The sequence below is a fragment of the Solea solea genome, chromosome 19, assembly GCF_958295425.1.
Source record: "Solea solea chromosome 19, fSolSol10.1, whole genome shotgun sequence".
Classification (NCBI taxonomy): Eukaryota; Metazoa; Chordata; class Actinopteri; order Pleuronectiformes; family Soleidae; genus Solea; species Solea solea.
In genome coordinates this window covers 13,328,044-13,340,837 of record NC_081152.1, presented here as the reverse complement: position 1 = coordinate 13,340,837, position 12,794 = coordinate 13,328,044, and the positions used below count along the sequence as shown (strand labels likewise).

At 41.2% G+C, this 12,794-nt stretch overlaps 1 protein-coding gene across 1 annotated transcript; it reads left to right on the top strand.

The window, feature by feature from the left end:
• The first annotated feature begins 385 nt into the window (after positions 1 to 385).
• LOC131446731 (anthrax toxin receptor 1-like) lies at positions 386 to 12,537 on the top strand. Its single transcript, XM_058618142.1, has 18 exons — positions 386 to 815; positions 3,402 to 3,473; positions 3,584 to 3,655; positions 3,764 to 3,845; positions 3,966 to 3,999; positions 4,172 to 4,251; positions 4,351 to 4,419; positions 4,520 to 4,600; positions 4,698 to 4,758; positions 4,879 to 4,977; positions 5,953 to 6,022; positions 6,487 to 6,565; positions 7,378 to 7,473; positions 7,559 to 7,600; positions 7,703 to 7,795; positions 9,388 to 9,549; positions 10,162 to 10,242; positions 11,595 to 12,537. Exons 1-18 carry the CDS (start codon positions 610 to 612, stop codon positions 12,015 to 12,017), a joined length of 1,902 nt encoding a protein of 633 aa, XP_058474125.1. The 5' UTR covers positions 386 to 609; the 3' UTR covers positions 12,018 to 12,537.
• The last annotated feature ends 257 nt before the right edge of the window (positions 12,538 to 12,794 follow it).

The following is a 12,794-nucleotide window of genomic DNA, read 5'->3' as shown; positions in this document are numbered from 1 at the left end:
TAAAAGAGAGAAAATATTCAGTGAGTGGTAATTCTTCTTTGGGGTGAAAATATGTTACTAATGCCAGAGGTCAGAGGTGGTGCCACTCTTGCCACAATACTTGGTGTCATGTGTACCTAATAAAGTGGCCGGTGATAATAGATATCCAACATTTTGTGTCTCAAGTGCTGTGAACTGCATGATGCATTTGTTTACCACTAAGTGGCACTGACGGTTAAGAGTGTAGAGTTTAGTCAAACTTGCAGGAGAATCTAAAGGAAAAAACTGTTCAAAGCAGGAAAAAAGAAAAAGGACTAAAAGTGGAAGTCGGGGCTCATTCCAGTAAAAGAATCGGTAAACTATAATACATGTGTTTTCTTTAGTTGCATGAACTCATGGCACCATGTGCTGAAATGATTGAGTGTGAGAGAGAGAGGGAGCTGCACATTCAGCTTCACTCCTCCTCTGCCAGCACACATCTGCAGCTCAGGAGATGGGACACTGATCCAGAGAGAAAACCCTCTAACTCTAACTCCTGTCTTGAGGATCCAGTCCTTGAAGGATGGCTCGCTGTGCCTCAGGGTGGTGAGGGAGACGGTGAAAGGAAAAGTCAGTCTCAGGAGAGTATTTATGTTTCTCCTTTCTGAGGTCGAGCACATGCTCCATCTGAAGTTTGGAGTGATGTCCCACAACTGGTGCAGGCAGGTCCTGCTCGGTCTGGAGGTGGGCATGCTGATGACCGTCCTGGTGGCCGGCACTGCAGGACAGATCCATGACAGGAGGGAGGCAGGGTCATCCTGCTATGGAGGATTTGACCTCTACTTTGTTTTGGACAAGTGAGTGCTTCAACTTTTCCTTTTTCCATCACAGGTGCAAACACTATTCATGCTCTTCAGGGGTATTAATGGAGTACCTAACTTACTGCAGATTGTGTTACCTTAAATGATGACCATCAGTGTTTTTTTGATTATTTAATTTAACTGTACAAAGCAAAACTGATGCTTATTTTTGCAGGGTTTTATCACTCGTCTGGCTCTTCCTGCTTTTCAAGTTTAAAAATCTATTCATTCTTTGTTGTTAAGTAAAAAATGTATGTATTATTGGTGATTTTTTAAAACGCCTACATTTTCCAGCTGATCAAACAATTTGATAGCATTACTGACGTCAAAAATACTCATTCAGTCTTGCAACAAGCCATGGCAGCAACTAATGATTACGTCATTATTCATTCTCTGATGATTCTCTAGATTAAATGGTCAGTGCATTAAGAGTTTTATGCATTAAATGTTTGTATTAAGTGAAAGTTTGAAACCTAGTTAGTTTCCCGTTTTATATAAAACAAGAAAAAGCAGGAAACCATCACTTATGAGGAGTATAAATCAGAGTGGGTGGAAAACTTTCTTGGAAAATAAGCCTGGAATAATCAATTGATTATTGTTGCCAGTTAATTTGCAGATTGGTGGGGTTTTTTTTTAGCAGACAGATTTCTGCAGATGAGGCTGCTCTCTGGGGCTGACATGAGGTTTGAGTTACACTGTCTGTTCATCCGTCACGCAGCTAATGTAAAACGCCCAAAAAGGGCCGATCAACTCAGTGTCTCAGTGTGAAGTCGTTCACTTGGCCGGGTCATACAGTCATAGTTTCCTGGACCAAAAGAGGCGATTCTGTCGAACCATGCATGCATAAATACACTGCAGCTGTGTCTTGTCACTTCTTTCAATCAGTGGTTTATAGCTTTAATTTGTATGATTTGATAGAGAGCGCGTGCTGTTGACAATTTCATGCAGCCACTTAATGCACGGCACGATTTCTTGTTGTTGCACAGTCTTATTGTTAACTGAGACCACACTTTAACTGAGTGGAGCAGCCCACTCAGTTTAAGGTCCCACCGCTTCAGTCTGCAGAACCCTTTCTCCATTAGAGCCAGATGTTCCAGAGATCCCAAGTTGTTTGGCTGTCTCTGGCACTCACATCACAGGATGGATAAAAACATAAGCAAGGGAGAAGAAGAAGAAGAGAGGGAGCGCGGCATTAAGAGGAGGCTGTTCACATTTGTCGAACAGTTCTCTCCATTTACTGAGCTGCTGTTCAAACACTTACTTTCTTCTGTTGATTTGTTTTGTTTAATCTGCAGCTGTTGATGCTAAAAGAATGACGTGGATAATGTCATTTTTCATTCACAGATATTCTCAGGCGTGTAGATTTTCTTAGAAAGCGACACAGACTGTTATCTCGCAAGTCCCAGCACTATAATAACTGGCAGGAAGAAGAACCCCTTAAGTGTACCCTAAAGTACCCTTGAAGCACAGCCTCCATGGAAAGTGTAGTGTTTCACCTCCAGGCAGCTTGTATTCATGTTCTCTGAGTTTTAACTCTATTTAACTATATTTGAGATCTTGTTGACTGTTACAATAAACTAACAAAAGCACTTTACCTTGATGTAGCATCCGTATACACTAAGTTTTCTACAAATAGAAACTTCAAATGATCAATTAAGTAATCATTTAAAGTAAACACTAGGTTAAAATAAGACAGGATTTGGATAAATGGAGATTAGTGAGACTGTTGCTGTTGCTTTCCCTCATCCATAGATACAGTTCCATTTATAAACCAATGGAAATCAGCACCATAACCCTAATTGCCATGACAACTGATATTTTATATTTTTGCACAGTTGATAATGCAACGCTTTCTCATTGTTCATGTCTTTGACCCGAACATGTTTCTTCCATTTAACCAGCAGAGTGACAGATGATGATGATTTATTATTTTGTGTCATCACTCTGGACACACACTAACACACCGCTACCATGACCCAAATACATGATATAAATCATGGCAAGAGCAAATTTATGTGTGATATAATTTCTCTGACAATAATACTGTCATTTAAACATGGAACCAGCCATTTTCAAGAGGTATAAATTCAATAAATGAATCACAACTTTTATACATGTTCCTTTGGACAATTCTTCACAAAAGATTCGCCAGATCTGTCAAATCACTCCCATGTTACCATATAAAATTTGGCTTCCCAATAAATGTAGGATGAAGTATAGGTCACTGAAGTCATCCGATTGTCTTTGAAGTTGTGGAATATTTTTTATTATTAATGTGTTCTGTCTGCTCTATCAACTGACACTTTTAAAAGACAGCAGATGACCTTTTAAAAGACGTCCTTTTGTTGGACGATTTATTGTTTATTTGAATGAAGGAGATTACTCTGTAAAAGATCCTATATTTACTTACTTGCCATCTATTAATTCATCATCTCAGTTTCCCTGTTTGGCCATCACTATACCATACAGTGTGGTATAAAAAAAATAAACATATGTGAAGTAAACAAAAGGAATCTGGACATGGAGAACTGACAAGGTTAACTTTGGGTGTTATTGTTTTCCTCTGAATCTTCTCCTCCTAAGGTCTGGAAGTGTGCAACATTACTGGAATGAGATTTATTACTTTGTGGACCACTTGGCACACAAGTTCATCAGGTGGGTTCACACTGAAAACGACTGGAATTTTGAGGTTAATGAACAGAGACAAGGTGAAAATAACAGACAGTGAAACATAACAGCTGTGTCTTCTTCTTTTTTCCCCCCAGTCCTCAGCTGCGGATGTCTTTTATTGTATTTTCAACAGAGGGAAGGACTCTCATGCCACTAACAGAAGACAGGTGGCACAAACACAGACTCAACCAAATGATATGTTTTGCAATCTTAGCTCAGTGTGTTACATATCAACTAAAATCATTCTGTGTCCTCTGGGATGCGTTCATTATTAGAGAGCAGATTCGAGCCGGACTGGAGCAGCTGCGCATGGTGCAGCCTGGCGGAGACACCTTCATGCACAAAGGTTTTCAAAGAGTGAGTCGTATGTTAAGTTAAAGGGAAACTGATCCTGTTTTTCCCGCCATAATCTGACTAGCTAGATGAAGTCAATTTAAATTGATAGCCACTGATGCTTCAAAACGTCTCCTCTCGCAGGCCAGTGAGCAAATCTACTATGGAACTGGAGATGGTGAGAAGAACATTTTCCCTTTTTTCTTTTTTGCATTTAATCATTTTATCCGTTTACCTGACACAGAGACGGTAACACGGCTGCTCTTTTAATATTTTTTGGTCTCTTTAATTCTTATTGAGAAAAATATAATAAAAATGTTCTTGCTGTGTTTTTATTTAAACTCTCTCAGGTTACAGGACAGCCAGTGTCATCATCGCTCTAACAGATGGCGAACTGAGAGAAAATCCGTTTGACTTGGCACAAAGAGAGGTGATGTGAAAACCCTTTGGAAGGTTTTTACTCTAAAATGTACTTAATTCATATCCTCTCAAAACCTACATCAACCACTCTTGTCTTATTTGAATTCAGGCCAGCAGAGCACGGCAGTTAGGGGCCTCTGTTTACTGTGTTGGAGTGAAAGACTTCAATGAAACCCAGGTAAACCAAGTAGTTATTCAATAGGCTAATGAATGAATGAATGAATGAATGAGTTAAAAAAAAACAACAGATGACTGAATGATTTCATATTTCTTGACAGCTCTCTACAATAGCCGACAGTCAGGACCATGTCTTCCCTGTGAATGATGGATTTGAGGCACTACAGGGGGTCATTGATTCGGTACAAACAACACAAGCATGACACTTTGATATCATGGAAATATGCACTTTGCTAAGAATAAGAGTTCACATACTTAAATGACAGTTTTCCCTCGTAGATCCTGAAGAAATCGTGCATTGAGATCCTGGCCGTAGAGCCGTCCAGCATCTGTGAAGGAGGTGAGGAACAAACCACAAACACCAACACGTTGAGTAGATTAAACACAATATTGTAACTCAAGGATCCATAAATCATGGTCATTTTCAACTCCACCCACACAACCGCATCGTTCTCTTCAGAATCATTTCAGGTTGTCGTCAAAGGAAACGGTTTCCTTCAGGCCAGAGATGAACAGAAGGTGCTGTGCAGCTTCCGCATCAACGACACTGTCACGATGAGTAAGTTCTTTTTTATTCACAGTGTTAAGTTTTGTGACATTTACAGCTTTTACGGCTTAATAATATTAGCATTTAAATGTTATGGAGGCCTATTTTTATAAATTTAAAGTCATATTTCCCATAAGATTGTGCATGATGTCAAAGGAGCTGCTTACTTTCAACACAATTCTATGGTTCCCATCAGCTCAGCAGAGCATTTTAGCATCTTAAGTTCATTGTTTTGCTTTTCCAGTAGTATATATGAATGTATATATATATATATATATATGAGTGAATATAGCACACCAGCAGCTAAAAAGTCAGATATTTCTCTCAGAAAATAAGACATAACAAAAAGAAGCTATAAAGATGAAATGTTGAACTTCATGCCAAACAGGTGAAGTCTGATGAATGCTAATGTTAGGCCAAATGTGTCAAGCCTTCTCTTATCAGTCTGAAACACGGAGCAAGTGGAACATATCTGTACTTAAATCATTGGTTTGACAATTTGGAAATACAGTACATATGCATCTTTCTGGTGAGTCAGATGATATGAGAAGATCAGCTCCACTCCAAGGCCTGAAACAAGGTGGCACAGTTACGGCTCACAATGATTTAAATCCCTGCCCTCCCCCCCAAAAAAAAGCCATCAGCATCAGCACCCTCCTCCTCCTCCTCCTCCTCCTCCTCCTCTGTGAATCTCATCAGGAACGAGCACGAACCACAACACTCACTTCATTTTCCATAGAAGAGAGGAAGTCCAAAAAATTGGGTAACACAATAATTTGATGACGACGATATACTTTATTGTCAGACAGTTAGGTCTGAAGTTTGACTTGCATAACAGCCGCTCCGTTTGCACAACAACAGAGACAAGAGCGGAGTTTGCAGTACGCTTAATCAGGGATTTAAGCTCCATGAGCAGACGGAGCGTGCTGATGATGCCTTTTACACTTCTATTAATACATGGTGTGTCAAATACACTTTCTTCCACAGTGAAAAGACCTCTGGTGGTGAGGGACACCTACCTTTTGTGCCCAGCTCCTGTTCTGGAAAAACATGGGACGTAAGTTACCACTGAAAAGAACAGAAACATTTCACTCAAGTGGAAACTTCATTTCAGCATCCCAAAACTCTCAGCCTATAGGTTATGTTCTGTCTGTATCATGTAAGATGATCATTTAAGTGTTTATTACCTCACTCACATCTGTTGGTTTGTTTGTTTGATTGCCAGCAGTATTACGTAAAATGTACTGAACTCTAATTCTGCGCTAAACTCTGGGGGAAAGAGGACTGAACCATGAAGAACTCGATCTGTGTTGGTGCAGATCCATGAACAGATCTGAATTTTTTGGTTGGTTTGTTATAACTTAAGGCATATTTTTGGTGTTGAGATCCACATAAGTTGGTCTTTTTTTTAGGATAAAATAAATAGTTTGACCTTGGTGGAAATACTGTCTGTGGTCTTCTGAGTGTATTTGTACAAGTTTTAGATGTCAAGGCAAAGTACTGATCTTACCATCTCTGCAGGTCGGCCACTCTCCACGTCAGCATGAACAACGGCCTGAGCTTCATATCCAGCTCCGTCACAATATCTGCAGTCACTTGTGTGAGTAAACAAAAGGGAAACAAAAAGCAAAGTGGAACAGGAATTACAAAATAAAGTCTAGTATTTTGTCATCTTGTAACTTGTGTTAAACAGTGTTAACCAAACCTTTTATACAGGACCTACTTGATACATGACAATCCACAATATAAATGATGATAATTGCAAATTTGTGCATAGTACATATATGTTACTGCCACTTCTGTAACACTTTATATTATTTTACATATACAAACCAGACAGCTTCATTTGTTGTGTCTGTTTAACTGAAAATATAACTGGAAACATATCTTTGGTTATGACTTGATGCTTATTTTGCTCAACAGTTACAAACACTTGACATTTTTAGTAGCCTTAACACTGATAGTAAAAGTAATCCATAGCGTCCTGTGCAACTTTTTGCATCCATGTGACAGAATGGTCTTTCAAAAATGCACGAGAGACATCTTTACGTGACTGAAGTTATCTGAAATACTAAACGACCTGTGTTTTGGTCTCACAGGTCTTCAGAGGACTTTTGTGCTTGTGAATAAGAGCTGTAGTTACCTCCATGTCCTCTGTGTCACATGCCGTTATTTTCATTTATTCATTCATTCATTCGTCTTCTACGGCTTTATCCTCCACATGAGGGTTACAAGGGGGTGCTGGTGCCAATTCCAGCTGTGATAAGGTGACAGGCCACCAGTCCATCATAGGATCACATAGAGACAATGTGTGTCAGTTTGTCTAAAGCACGTCTCATTCTGACCACAGTCATGGAAATGTTTATCAGCACCCTCACTGTTTATGTTCCTTATCTTTTTATCTTTTTTAAGTCTGACGGGACATTCGTGGCCATAGCTCTTCTCATCCTGCTGCTCCTGCTCATCATCATGCTGCTGTGGTGGTTCTGGCCTCTCTGCTGCACTGTGGTACGTCCGCCATCTTGCATTCCCTCAACGTGAGATCATTTATCAAATATTATGTCAATAAAGAGGACACTTTATTTGTCTGCAGATCATCCATGACCCACCTCCTCCCGTCATGGAGGACAGCTCTGTAAGTCGCTCAGAAAGACGTCTTGGCACCTATTTTCATTTATTTACAATAGTCATTACCTCACCAAACAAACATGTGGAACTAATCGGTCTTCTGTCTTAGGATGATGAGGATGGTTTTCCCAAGAAGAGGTGGCCCACTGTTGATGCCTCATACTATGGAGGACGAGGAGTTGGAGGCATTAAGAGAATGGAGGTAACTCTCGCTTTAAGGAGCAAATCAAACTTGAAATGTTGATTATGCAGTGCCCACAACATATAGACGTAAACGAAGATACATGTCTGAGGTTGTGAAACAGAATGTCTCTACTGGAGGTTAAATGAGATCCAAATCATCTTGAATATTATTAAAAAATTGATTTTTTTTTTTCAACTGGCATCAGGTCCACAGATGGCAAATGTGGCGAGCTTGAATCTGCGAATCATCAGATTTAGATCTTGTTGAAATAATGTGGGCTTAAAAAGAGAAGTAGGAATTGACTCATACCTTAAAAGAGATGAGTATGCAAGTCCATGTGGGGAAAAAGACAGGGTCGCTTTGTTGTTATGGCTTTGTTTTCCGGGAGCCAGTGAGAGTTAACATGAGACCATCTGGCCAGTAAACAACAAGGTTTTAAAGACTCTTAGGCTCAGTTCTGAATCATGAAAGGTTTTGCGTGTGGTGGTTGTTGTGTTAGATAGATCATTTATTAATCCTGTTTGGGGAAATTCAGATATCTCACACAGCTCAGGAGACACAGACCACGAACAGCAAAAGACAGACGGACAATAACAATAACAAATTCCTCAGATAAAAGCTGAGTTTGATTCTCTGCAGCCTGCTCGGGCAAAAGAAATGAACTCTTAGTTGTGTAAAGGAAGGAAAAAGGTAACCGAAGTTCATGAAGTTTGTCTTCAGACATCCACAGAACAACAGAAAGGAGACCGACACGTCGTCAGGTCGAGAAGATCCACATGCGCACTGTCTGTTGTCGAAGTGAATGAAAGTCACAGAGATGTAATTACACTCTTACTTAGTGTTAAGTGCTTTATGGCGGCGCACACCGAGGAGCCTGTGCTGCTTTGTGTGAGCTGAAGTGGTGCCGCTTCCAAAACAGAGCAGTGGAAAATATGTGCAGCCTCATTTTAGTGCTCCCTCCGCCAACTCAGAGCCGTCATGGTTTTGTCTGTCGCAAATTTGAGTAACGACCTTCCATGGTTTCTTTGACAGTACAGGCTTCAACCGTCGATGTGTCTAATCACTATTGACAGTTAAGTCGGGGAGGAGAGACCTGGGGAAACGCTTGCGGTGGTTTTAGTGACATTCTTTGTCTGTGGGAATGCAGGTTTTGTGAGGACTCAAAAGTGAATTTAGAATGTGACCGTTTGCTAGAGCTCAGGCTCGGGGTAATGCTACTGCTTTTACAGGTTTTTGTCAAAAACCAAACCTGTGGTCTTTACCGCCTCCAGGTCGCCAGATTCATACAGTTTGGAGATTGAAAGCCATCTTGTTGTTGTTGAGACATTTGGCTAAAAACATAAAAGGCTCATGGCAGCATTAGAAGTGACAGTCAGTGGATCACCAGGTCAATTGTCTGTGTGAACAATACATGAAAGTTGCAAAGTGACAATCCATCCAGCAGATGTTGACATATTTAAGTCTGGAGCAGAGCGGTGCTGGACCAGCCTAATCATAAATTCAACACGAGAGCCACGCCACAAGTGTGGATGGAAACACTGGCACCCACTGCAGCAGAACCATAACATTATTGTACACTGTTTTCACTCGGAGCGTTTGCCTTTGTGCAGGTACGCTGGGGAGATAAAGGCTCCACTGAAGAAGGAGCCAAACTGGAAAAAGCTAAAAACGCCCGGGTTGTGATGCCTGAAGAGTTTGACACACTTCCAATGAGGCCGTACTACAACGCGCACAAATCCACTCGCCCACAGAAGTGGTATTCTCCCATCAAGGTGCTCAAAGTTTCTTTACCACAAAAGCATTTTGTAACCACACGTCTGTTCGTATTTTGACATTTGTATCATATGCCTCAGACTCACATCAGCTCAGATGACGAAAATATTAACTCGACATCCACTTTGCCGTGGCATTTTCATTCCACCCTTCGACCATTTATGACAAAGCTGTACTGCTGCTGTCATTGAATCTATCTTATGACACTGTGAATATATGTAAAATACAGTGTGAGCCACATGTTTTCAAAACTGGTCCGACTTGTCCAAAGTATATCTGGGAGTGATGTGTTACCAGGAAACAGTTAATAAATCCACTTCCTCACATATTATTCAGCTGAACGGATAGTAATATGAACCAGACGTGAACTCAACTCACCCCTGAATATGGAATCTGTTGAGTGGGTGTTATTCCTAACAAAATACATTCTTTATCTAAATGTCTTCCTCCCATTTAAACCTTTCCCTCTGCACAAACCAGTGTGAGACGTGGAGGAGAAAAAGTGGAGTAAATGCAGTGTTGCAGAGCCACAACGATCAAAACTCATTTCTTGACCTATACATTAAATGATCATTTTCTTTAGCTATGTTTTTTGTGATCAATTTTGTCAGGGCAAGCTGGATGCTCTGTGTGTATTCCTGAGAAAAGGCTATGACCGAGTGTCTGTGATGCGTCCTCTTCCTGGAGACAAGGTGAGACACTAACAAACCAGAAATCACACGAAACCGACAGCTACGGCGTATTTCTTCTTAACAGCTGTGAGATAAACACACATTCATCGTGAACCAATTATGTGACCTTTGGAAGGCAGATGTTTAACAATTTAGCACAGTTTAAATTCACGGCCTCTGGAAATGAGGGATAAGGGAAGGTCTCCAGCCCCACTTTAAAGAACGACGACAGACAACCGAGCTGCAATCTAATCTGCGTTATTTCAAAAAAGAAAAATCTGCTTCATTTCACAAGTATGTACACTTCAAGGAAACTCTCAAGTGCTGTGGTGAGCGGACAAAGGTAAAAAAAAAACAATCGCAGTGTTGTCTGGAAGAATGCTCTAGTCTGGAGAAGTCATTAAGAGGAGATGCTGCCTGCTTCTCCCAGCTCCCAGCGTCAGGAAGGCTGGGCTGGCAGGAATGCTATTTTCCTTATTTTCCTCACTAACGCAGGAATTTCCTCTTTCTGTGTGTTGAAAGCTTTTTATTTCTCTGATCCTGGCAATCACTTTCCCAGCAGAAGTCGAGTCGAGACATTTTTATTAGGTACACGGCAGTGTCTTGTCTACAGGAGAATATGAGGCTTTGCAATTAGATTTCTAGTGTGGTCGTGTCTTTTTTAATCAACTACTTGTTTGATAGTTTAGTGTTACTACTACTTTTTTTACAACTTATTGTTATGTTAAGTCCATCCTTCTATCCCCTACCTCTTTATCCTCCACATGAGGGTCGTGGGGGGTGCTGTGCCAATCTCAGCTGACATAGGGTGATTCACTCCCACACCAATGGTCAATTTATAGTGTTCAATTTGCCTAATCCCCATGTTGCATGTCTTTGGACTGTGGGATGAAACCGGAGAACCCCTAGAACCCCCCCCCCCCCCCCACACACACACACACAGAGCATGCAAACTCCAAGCAGAAATGCCCTTGTTCCAAACTTGCAAAGGCAAGTGTGCTAACCACTACACCAACCGTGTGAAATAAAGTTTATTATTGATTATTTATAGGTTTTAACCCTTTCATGCATAGCCATCACTATGGTGGACAGCTAATTCAAGAGTTATTCTTGCATATATGTGGGTGTTGTTATATATATGTATAACCCCCACCCCCCCTACACTGCCACCTACCGACCATTGGCCACAGCTTACCAAAGCCAATAATGCAAAAAAGATGATGCCATGCTGCTGCATGCACATGAAAAAAAGCAAGTACATAATGTTTTCATGGCCAAAGATGAATAAAAACACAAAAACATCCTGACTAAAGTTGTCATAATTCACATATGAATAAATTCTCTAGAGTGAACGTTTTTTTTCCTAATTACAGGGCAAGTGCATCAACTTCACCCGAGGCAAACCCTACGCCGCCCCTCGCTACCCCATCTACAACCATCCCTCCACACCTGTCTACACTTTGCCACACACTTTCCAGCAGTGTCCATTGGAGGGCGGCCACGTCTCCAATTTGCCCCCCTCGCCAACCTCCATGCTGCCGCCTCTGCCGTCCACTCCCCCTCCTCCTTGCTCTTCCTCCTTCTCCTCCTCCTCCTCCTCCTCCTTCTCCACCACCTCTACCCTTCCCATGTACACACCGCCTCCGAACAGAGCCCTGCCGCCCGGCAACTCAAGCTCCATCCCTGCACCCCCTTCTCCAACTGGCTCCCTGCCGCCTCCACCTCCGGGGCCACCTCCCTGTAGAGCACCTCCTCCGTCACGCCCTCCTCCACGCCCAAATCATGAAAGCAACTGATAATGATGATGACGATGGAAAGATAAAGCGACGTTTTGCACTGTGTCATTGTATAATGTTGCTGCTGGTTATTCAACATGCCGTGCACAGTGAAAACTTTGGACAATCAAGTGTGTTTTTTCCTCAACACGTGGCTCACGCATCGTGTGCAACAAACTATGACTTTTTTTAAAAGTCTAAAAAGTTAATATTTAGTGTAGCAAGCACAGCTTTGGCTATTCAACGCTATTATAGCTATGCAATTCAGTCGGTGTTTGAGAACACCTGTGAATACAAAACGACGTTGCATTGGGCGAGCGTCACAAACTTGGCATTTAATTCTCGGGCCTGATATGAATTGGATTCATTTATTGGAAATACAAATCTTTCACTGCTTTGTGCTGTGAAAAAATGACAGAAAATCCCACTGCCTGAGCAAATGTGCCGCATATTTCAATGCAAAGCTGTCTGACGAGTGCTGTCTTCAAATGTATATTTTTGTGGAAAGAAATCTGAATTAAATCCATACATTATGTGTCTATATGTGATGTCTGCTTCTCACAGATGCTGGTACGTCTCACATTGTAGTTTCTTTTTAACACATCAATCACTTGAAGGAAGGTTGTGTTTAATACTGAGCTCCACCAGATGTGATGAGATCGATGCTTGTAATTAATGACGGTAGTAATTTACCTCCATTTACTTTCACCTATAGCTACAATATCTACCTACTTTGTCTGTGTGTACTTGTATTTGTCGCCTCTTTAGGACCTTTTCTGTATAAACACTGACCAGTAG

Coding starts and splice junctions, on each gene's coding strand:
- LOC131446731 (XM_058618142.1), top strand. CDS start 610: ATGTTTCTCCTTTCTGAGGTCGAGCACATGCTCCATCTGAAGTTTGGA. Junction 3,474..3,583: donor TTGGCACACAAGTTCATCAG/GTGGGTTCACAC, acceptor TTTTCCCCCCAG/TCCTCAGCTGCGGATGTCTT. Junction 7,796..9,387: donor GAGGCATTAAGAGAATGGAG/GTAACTCTCGCT, acceptor GCCTTTGTGCAG/GTACGCTGGGGAGATAAAGG.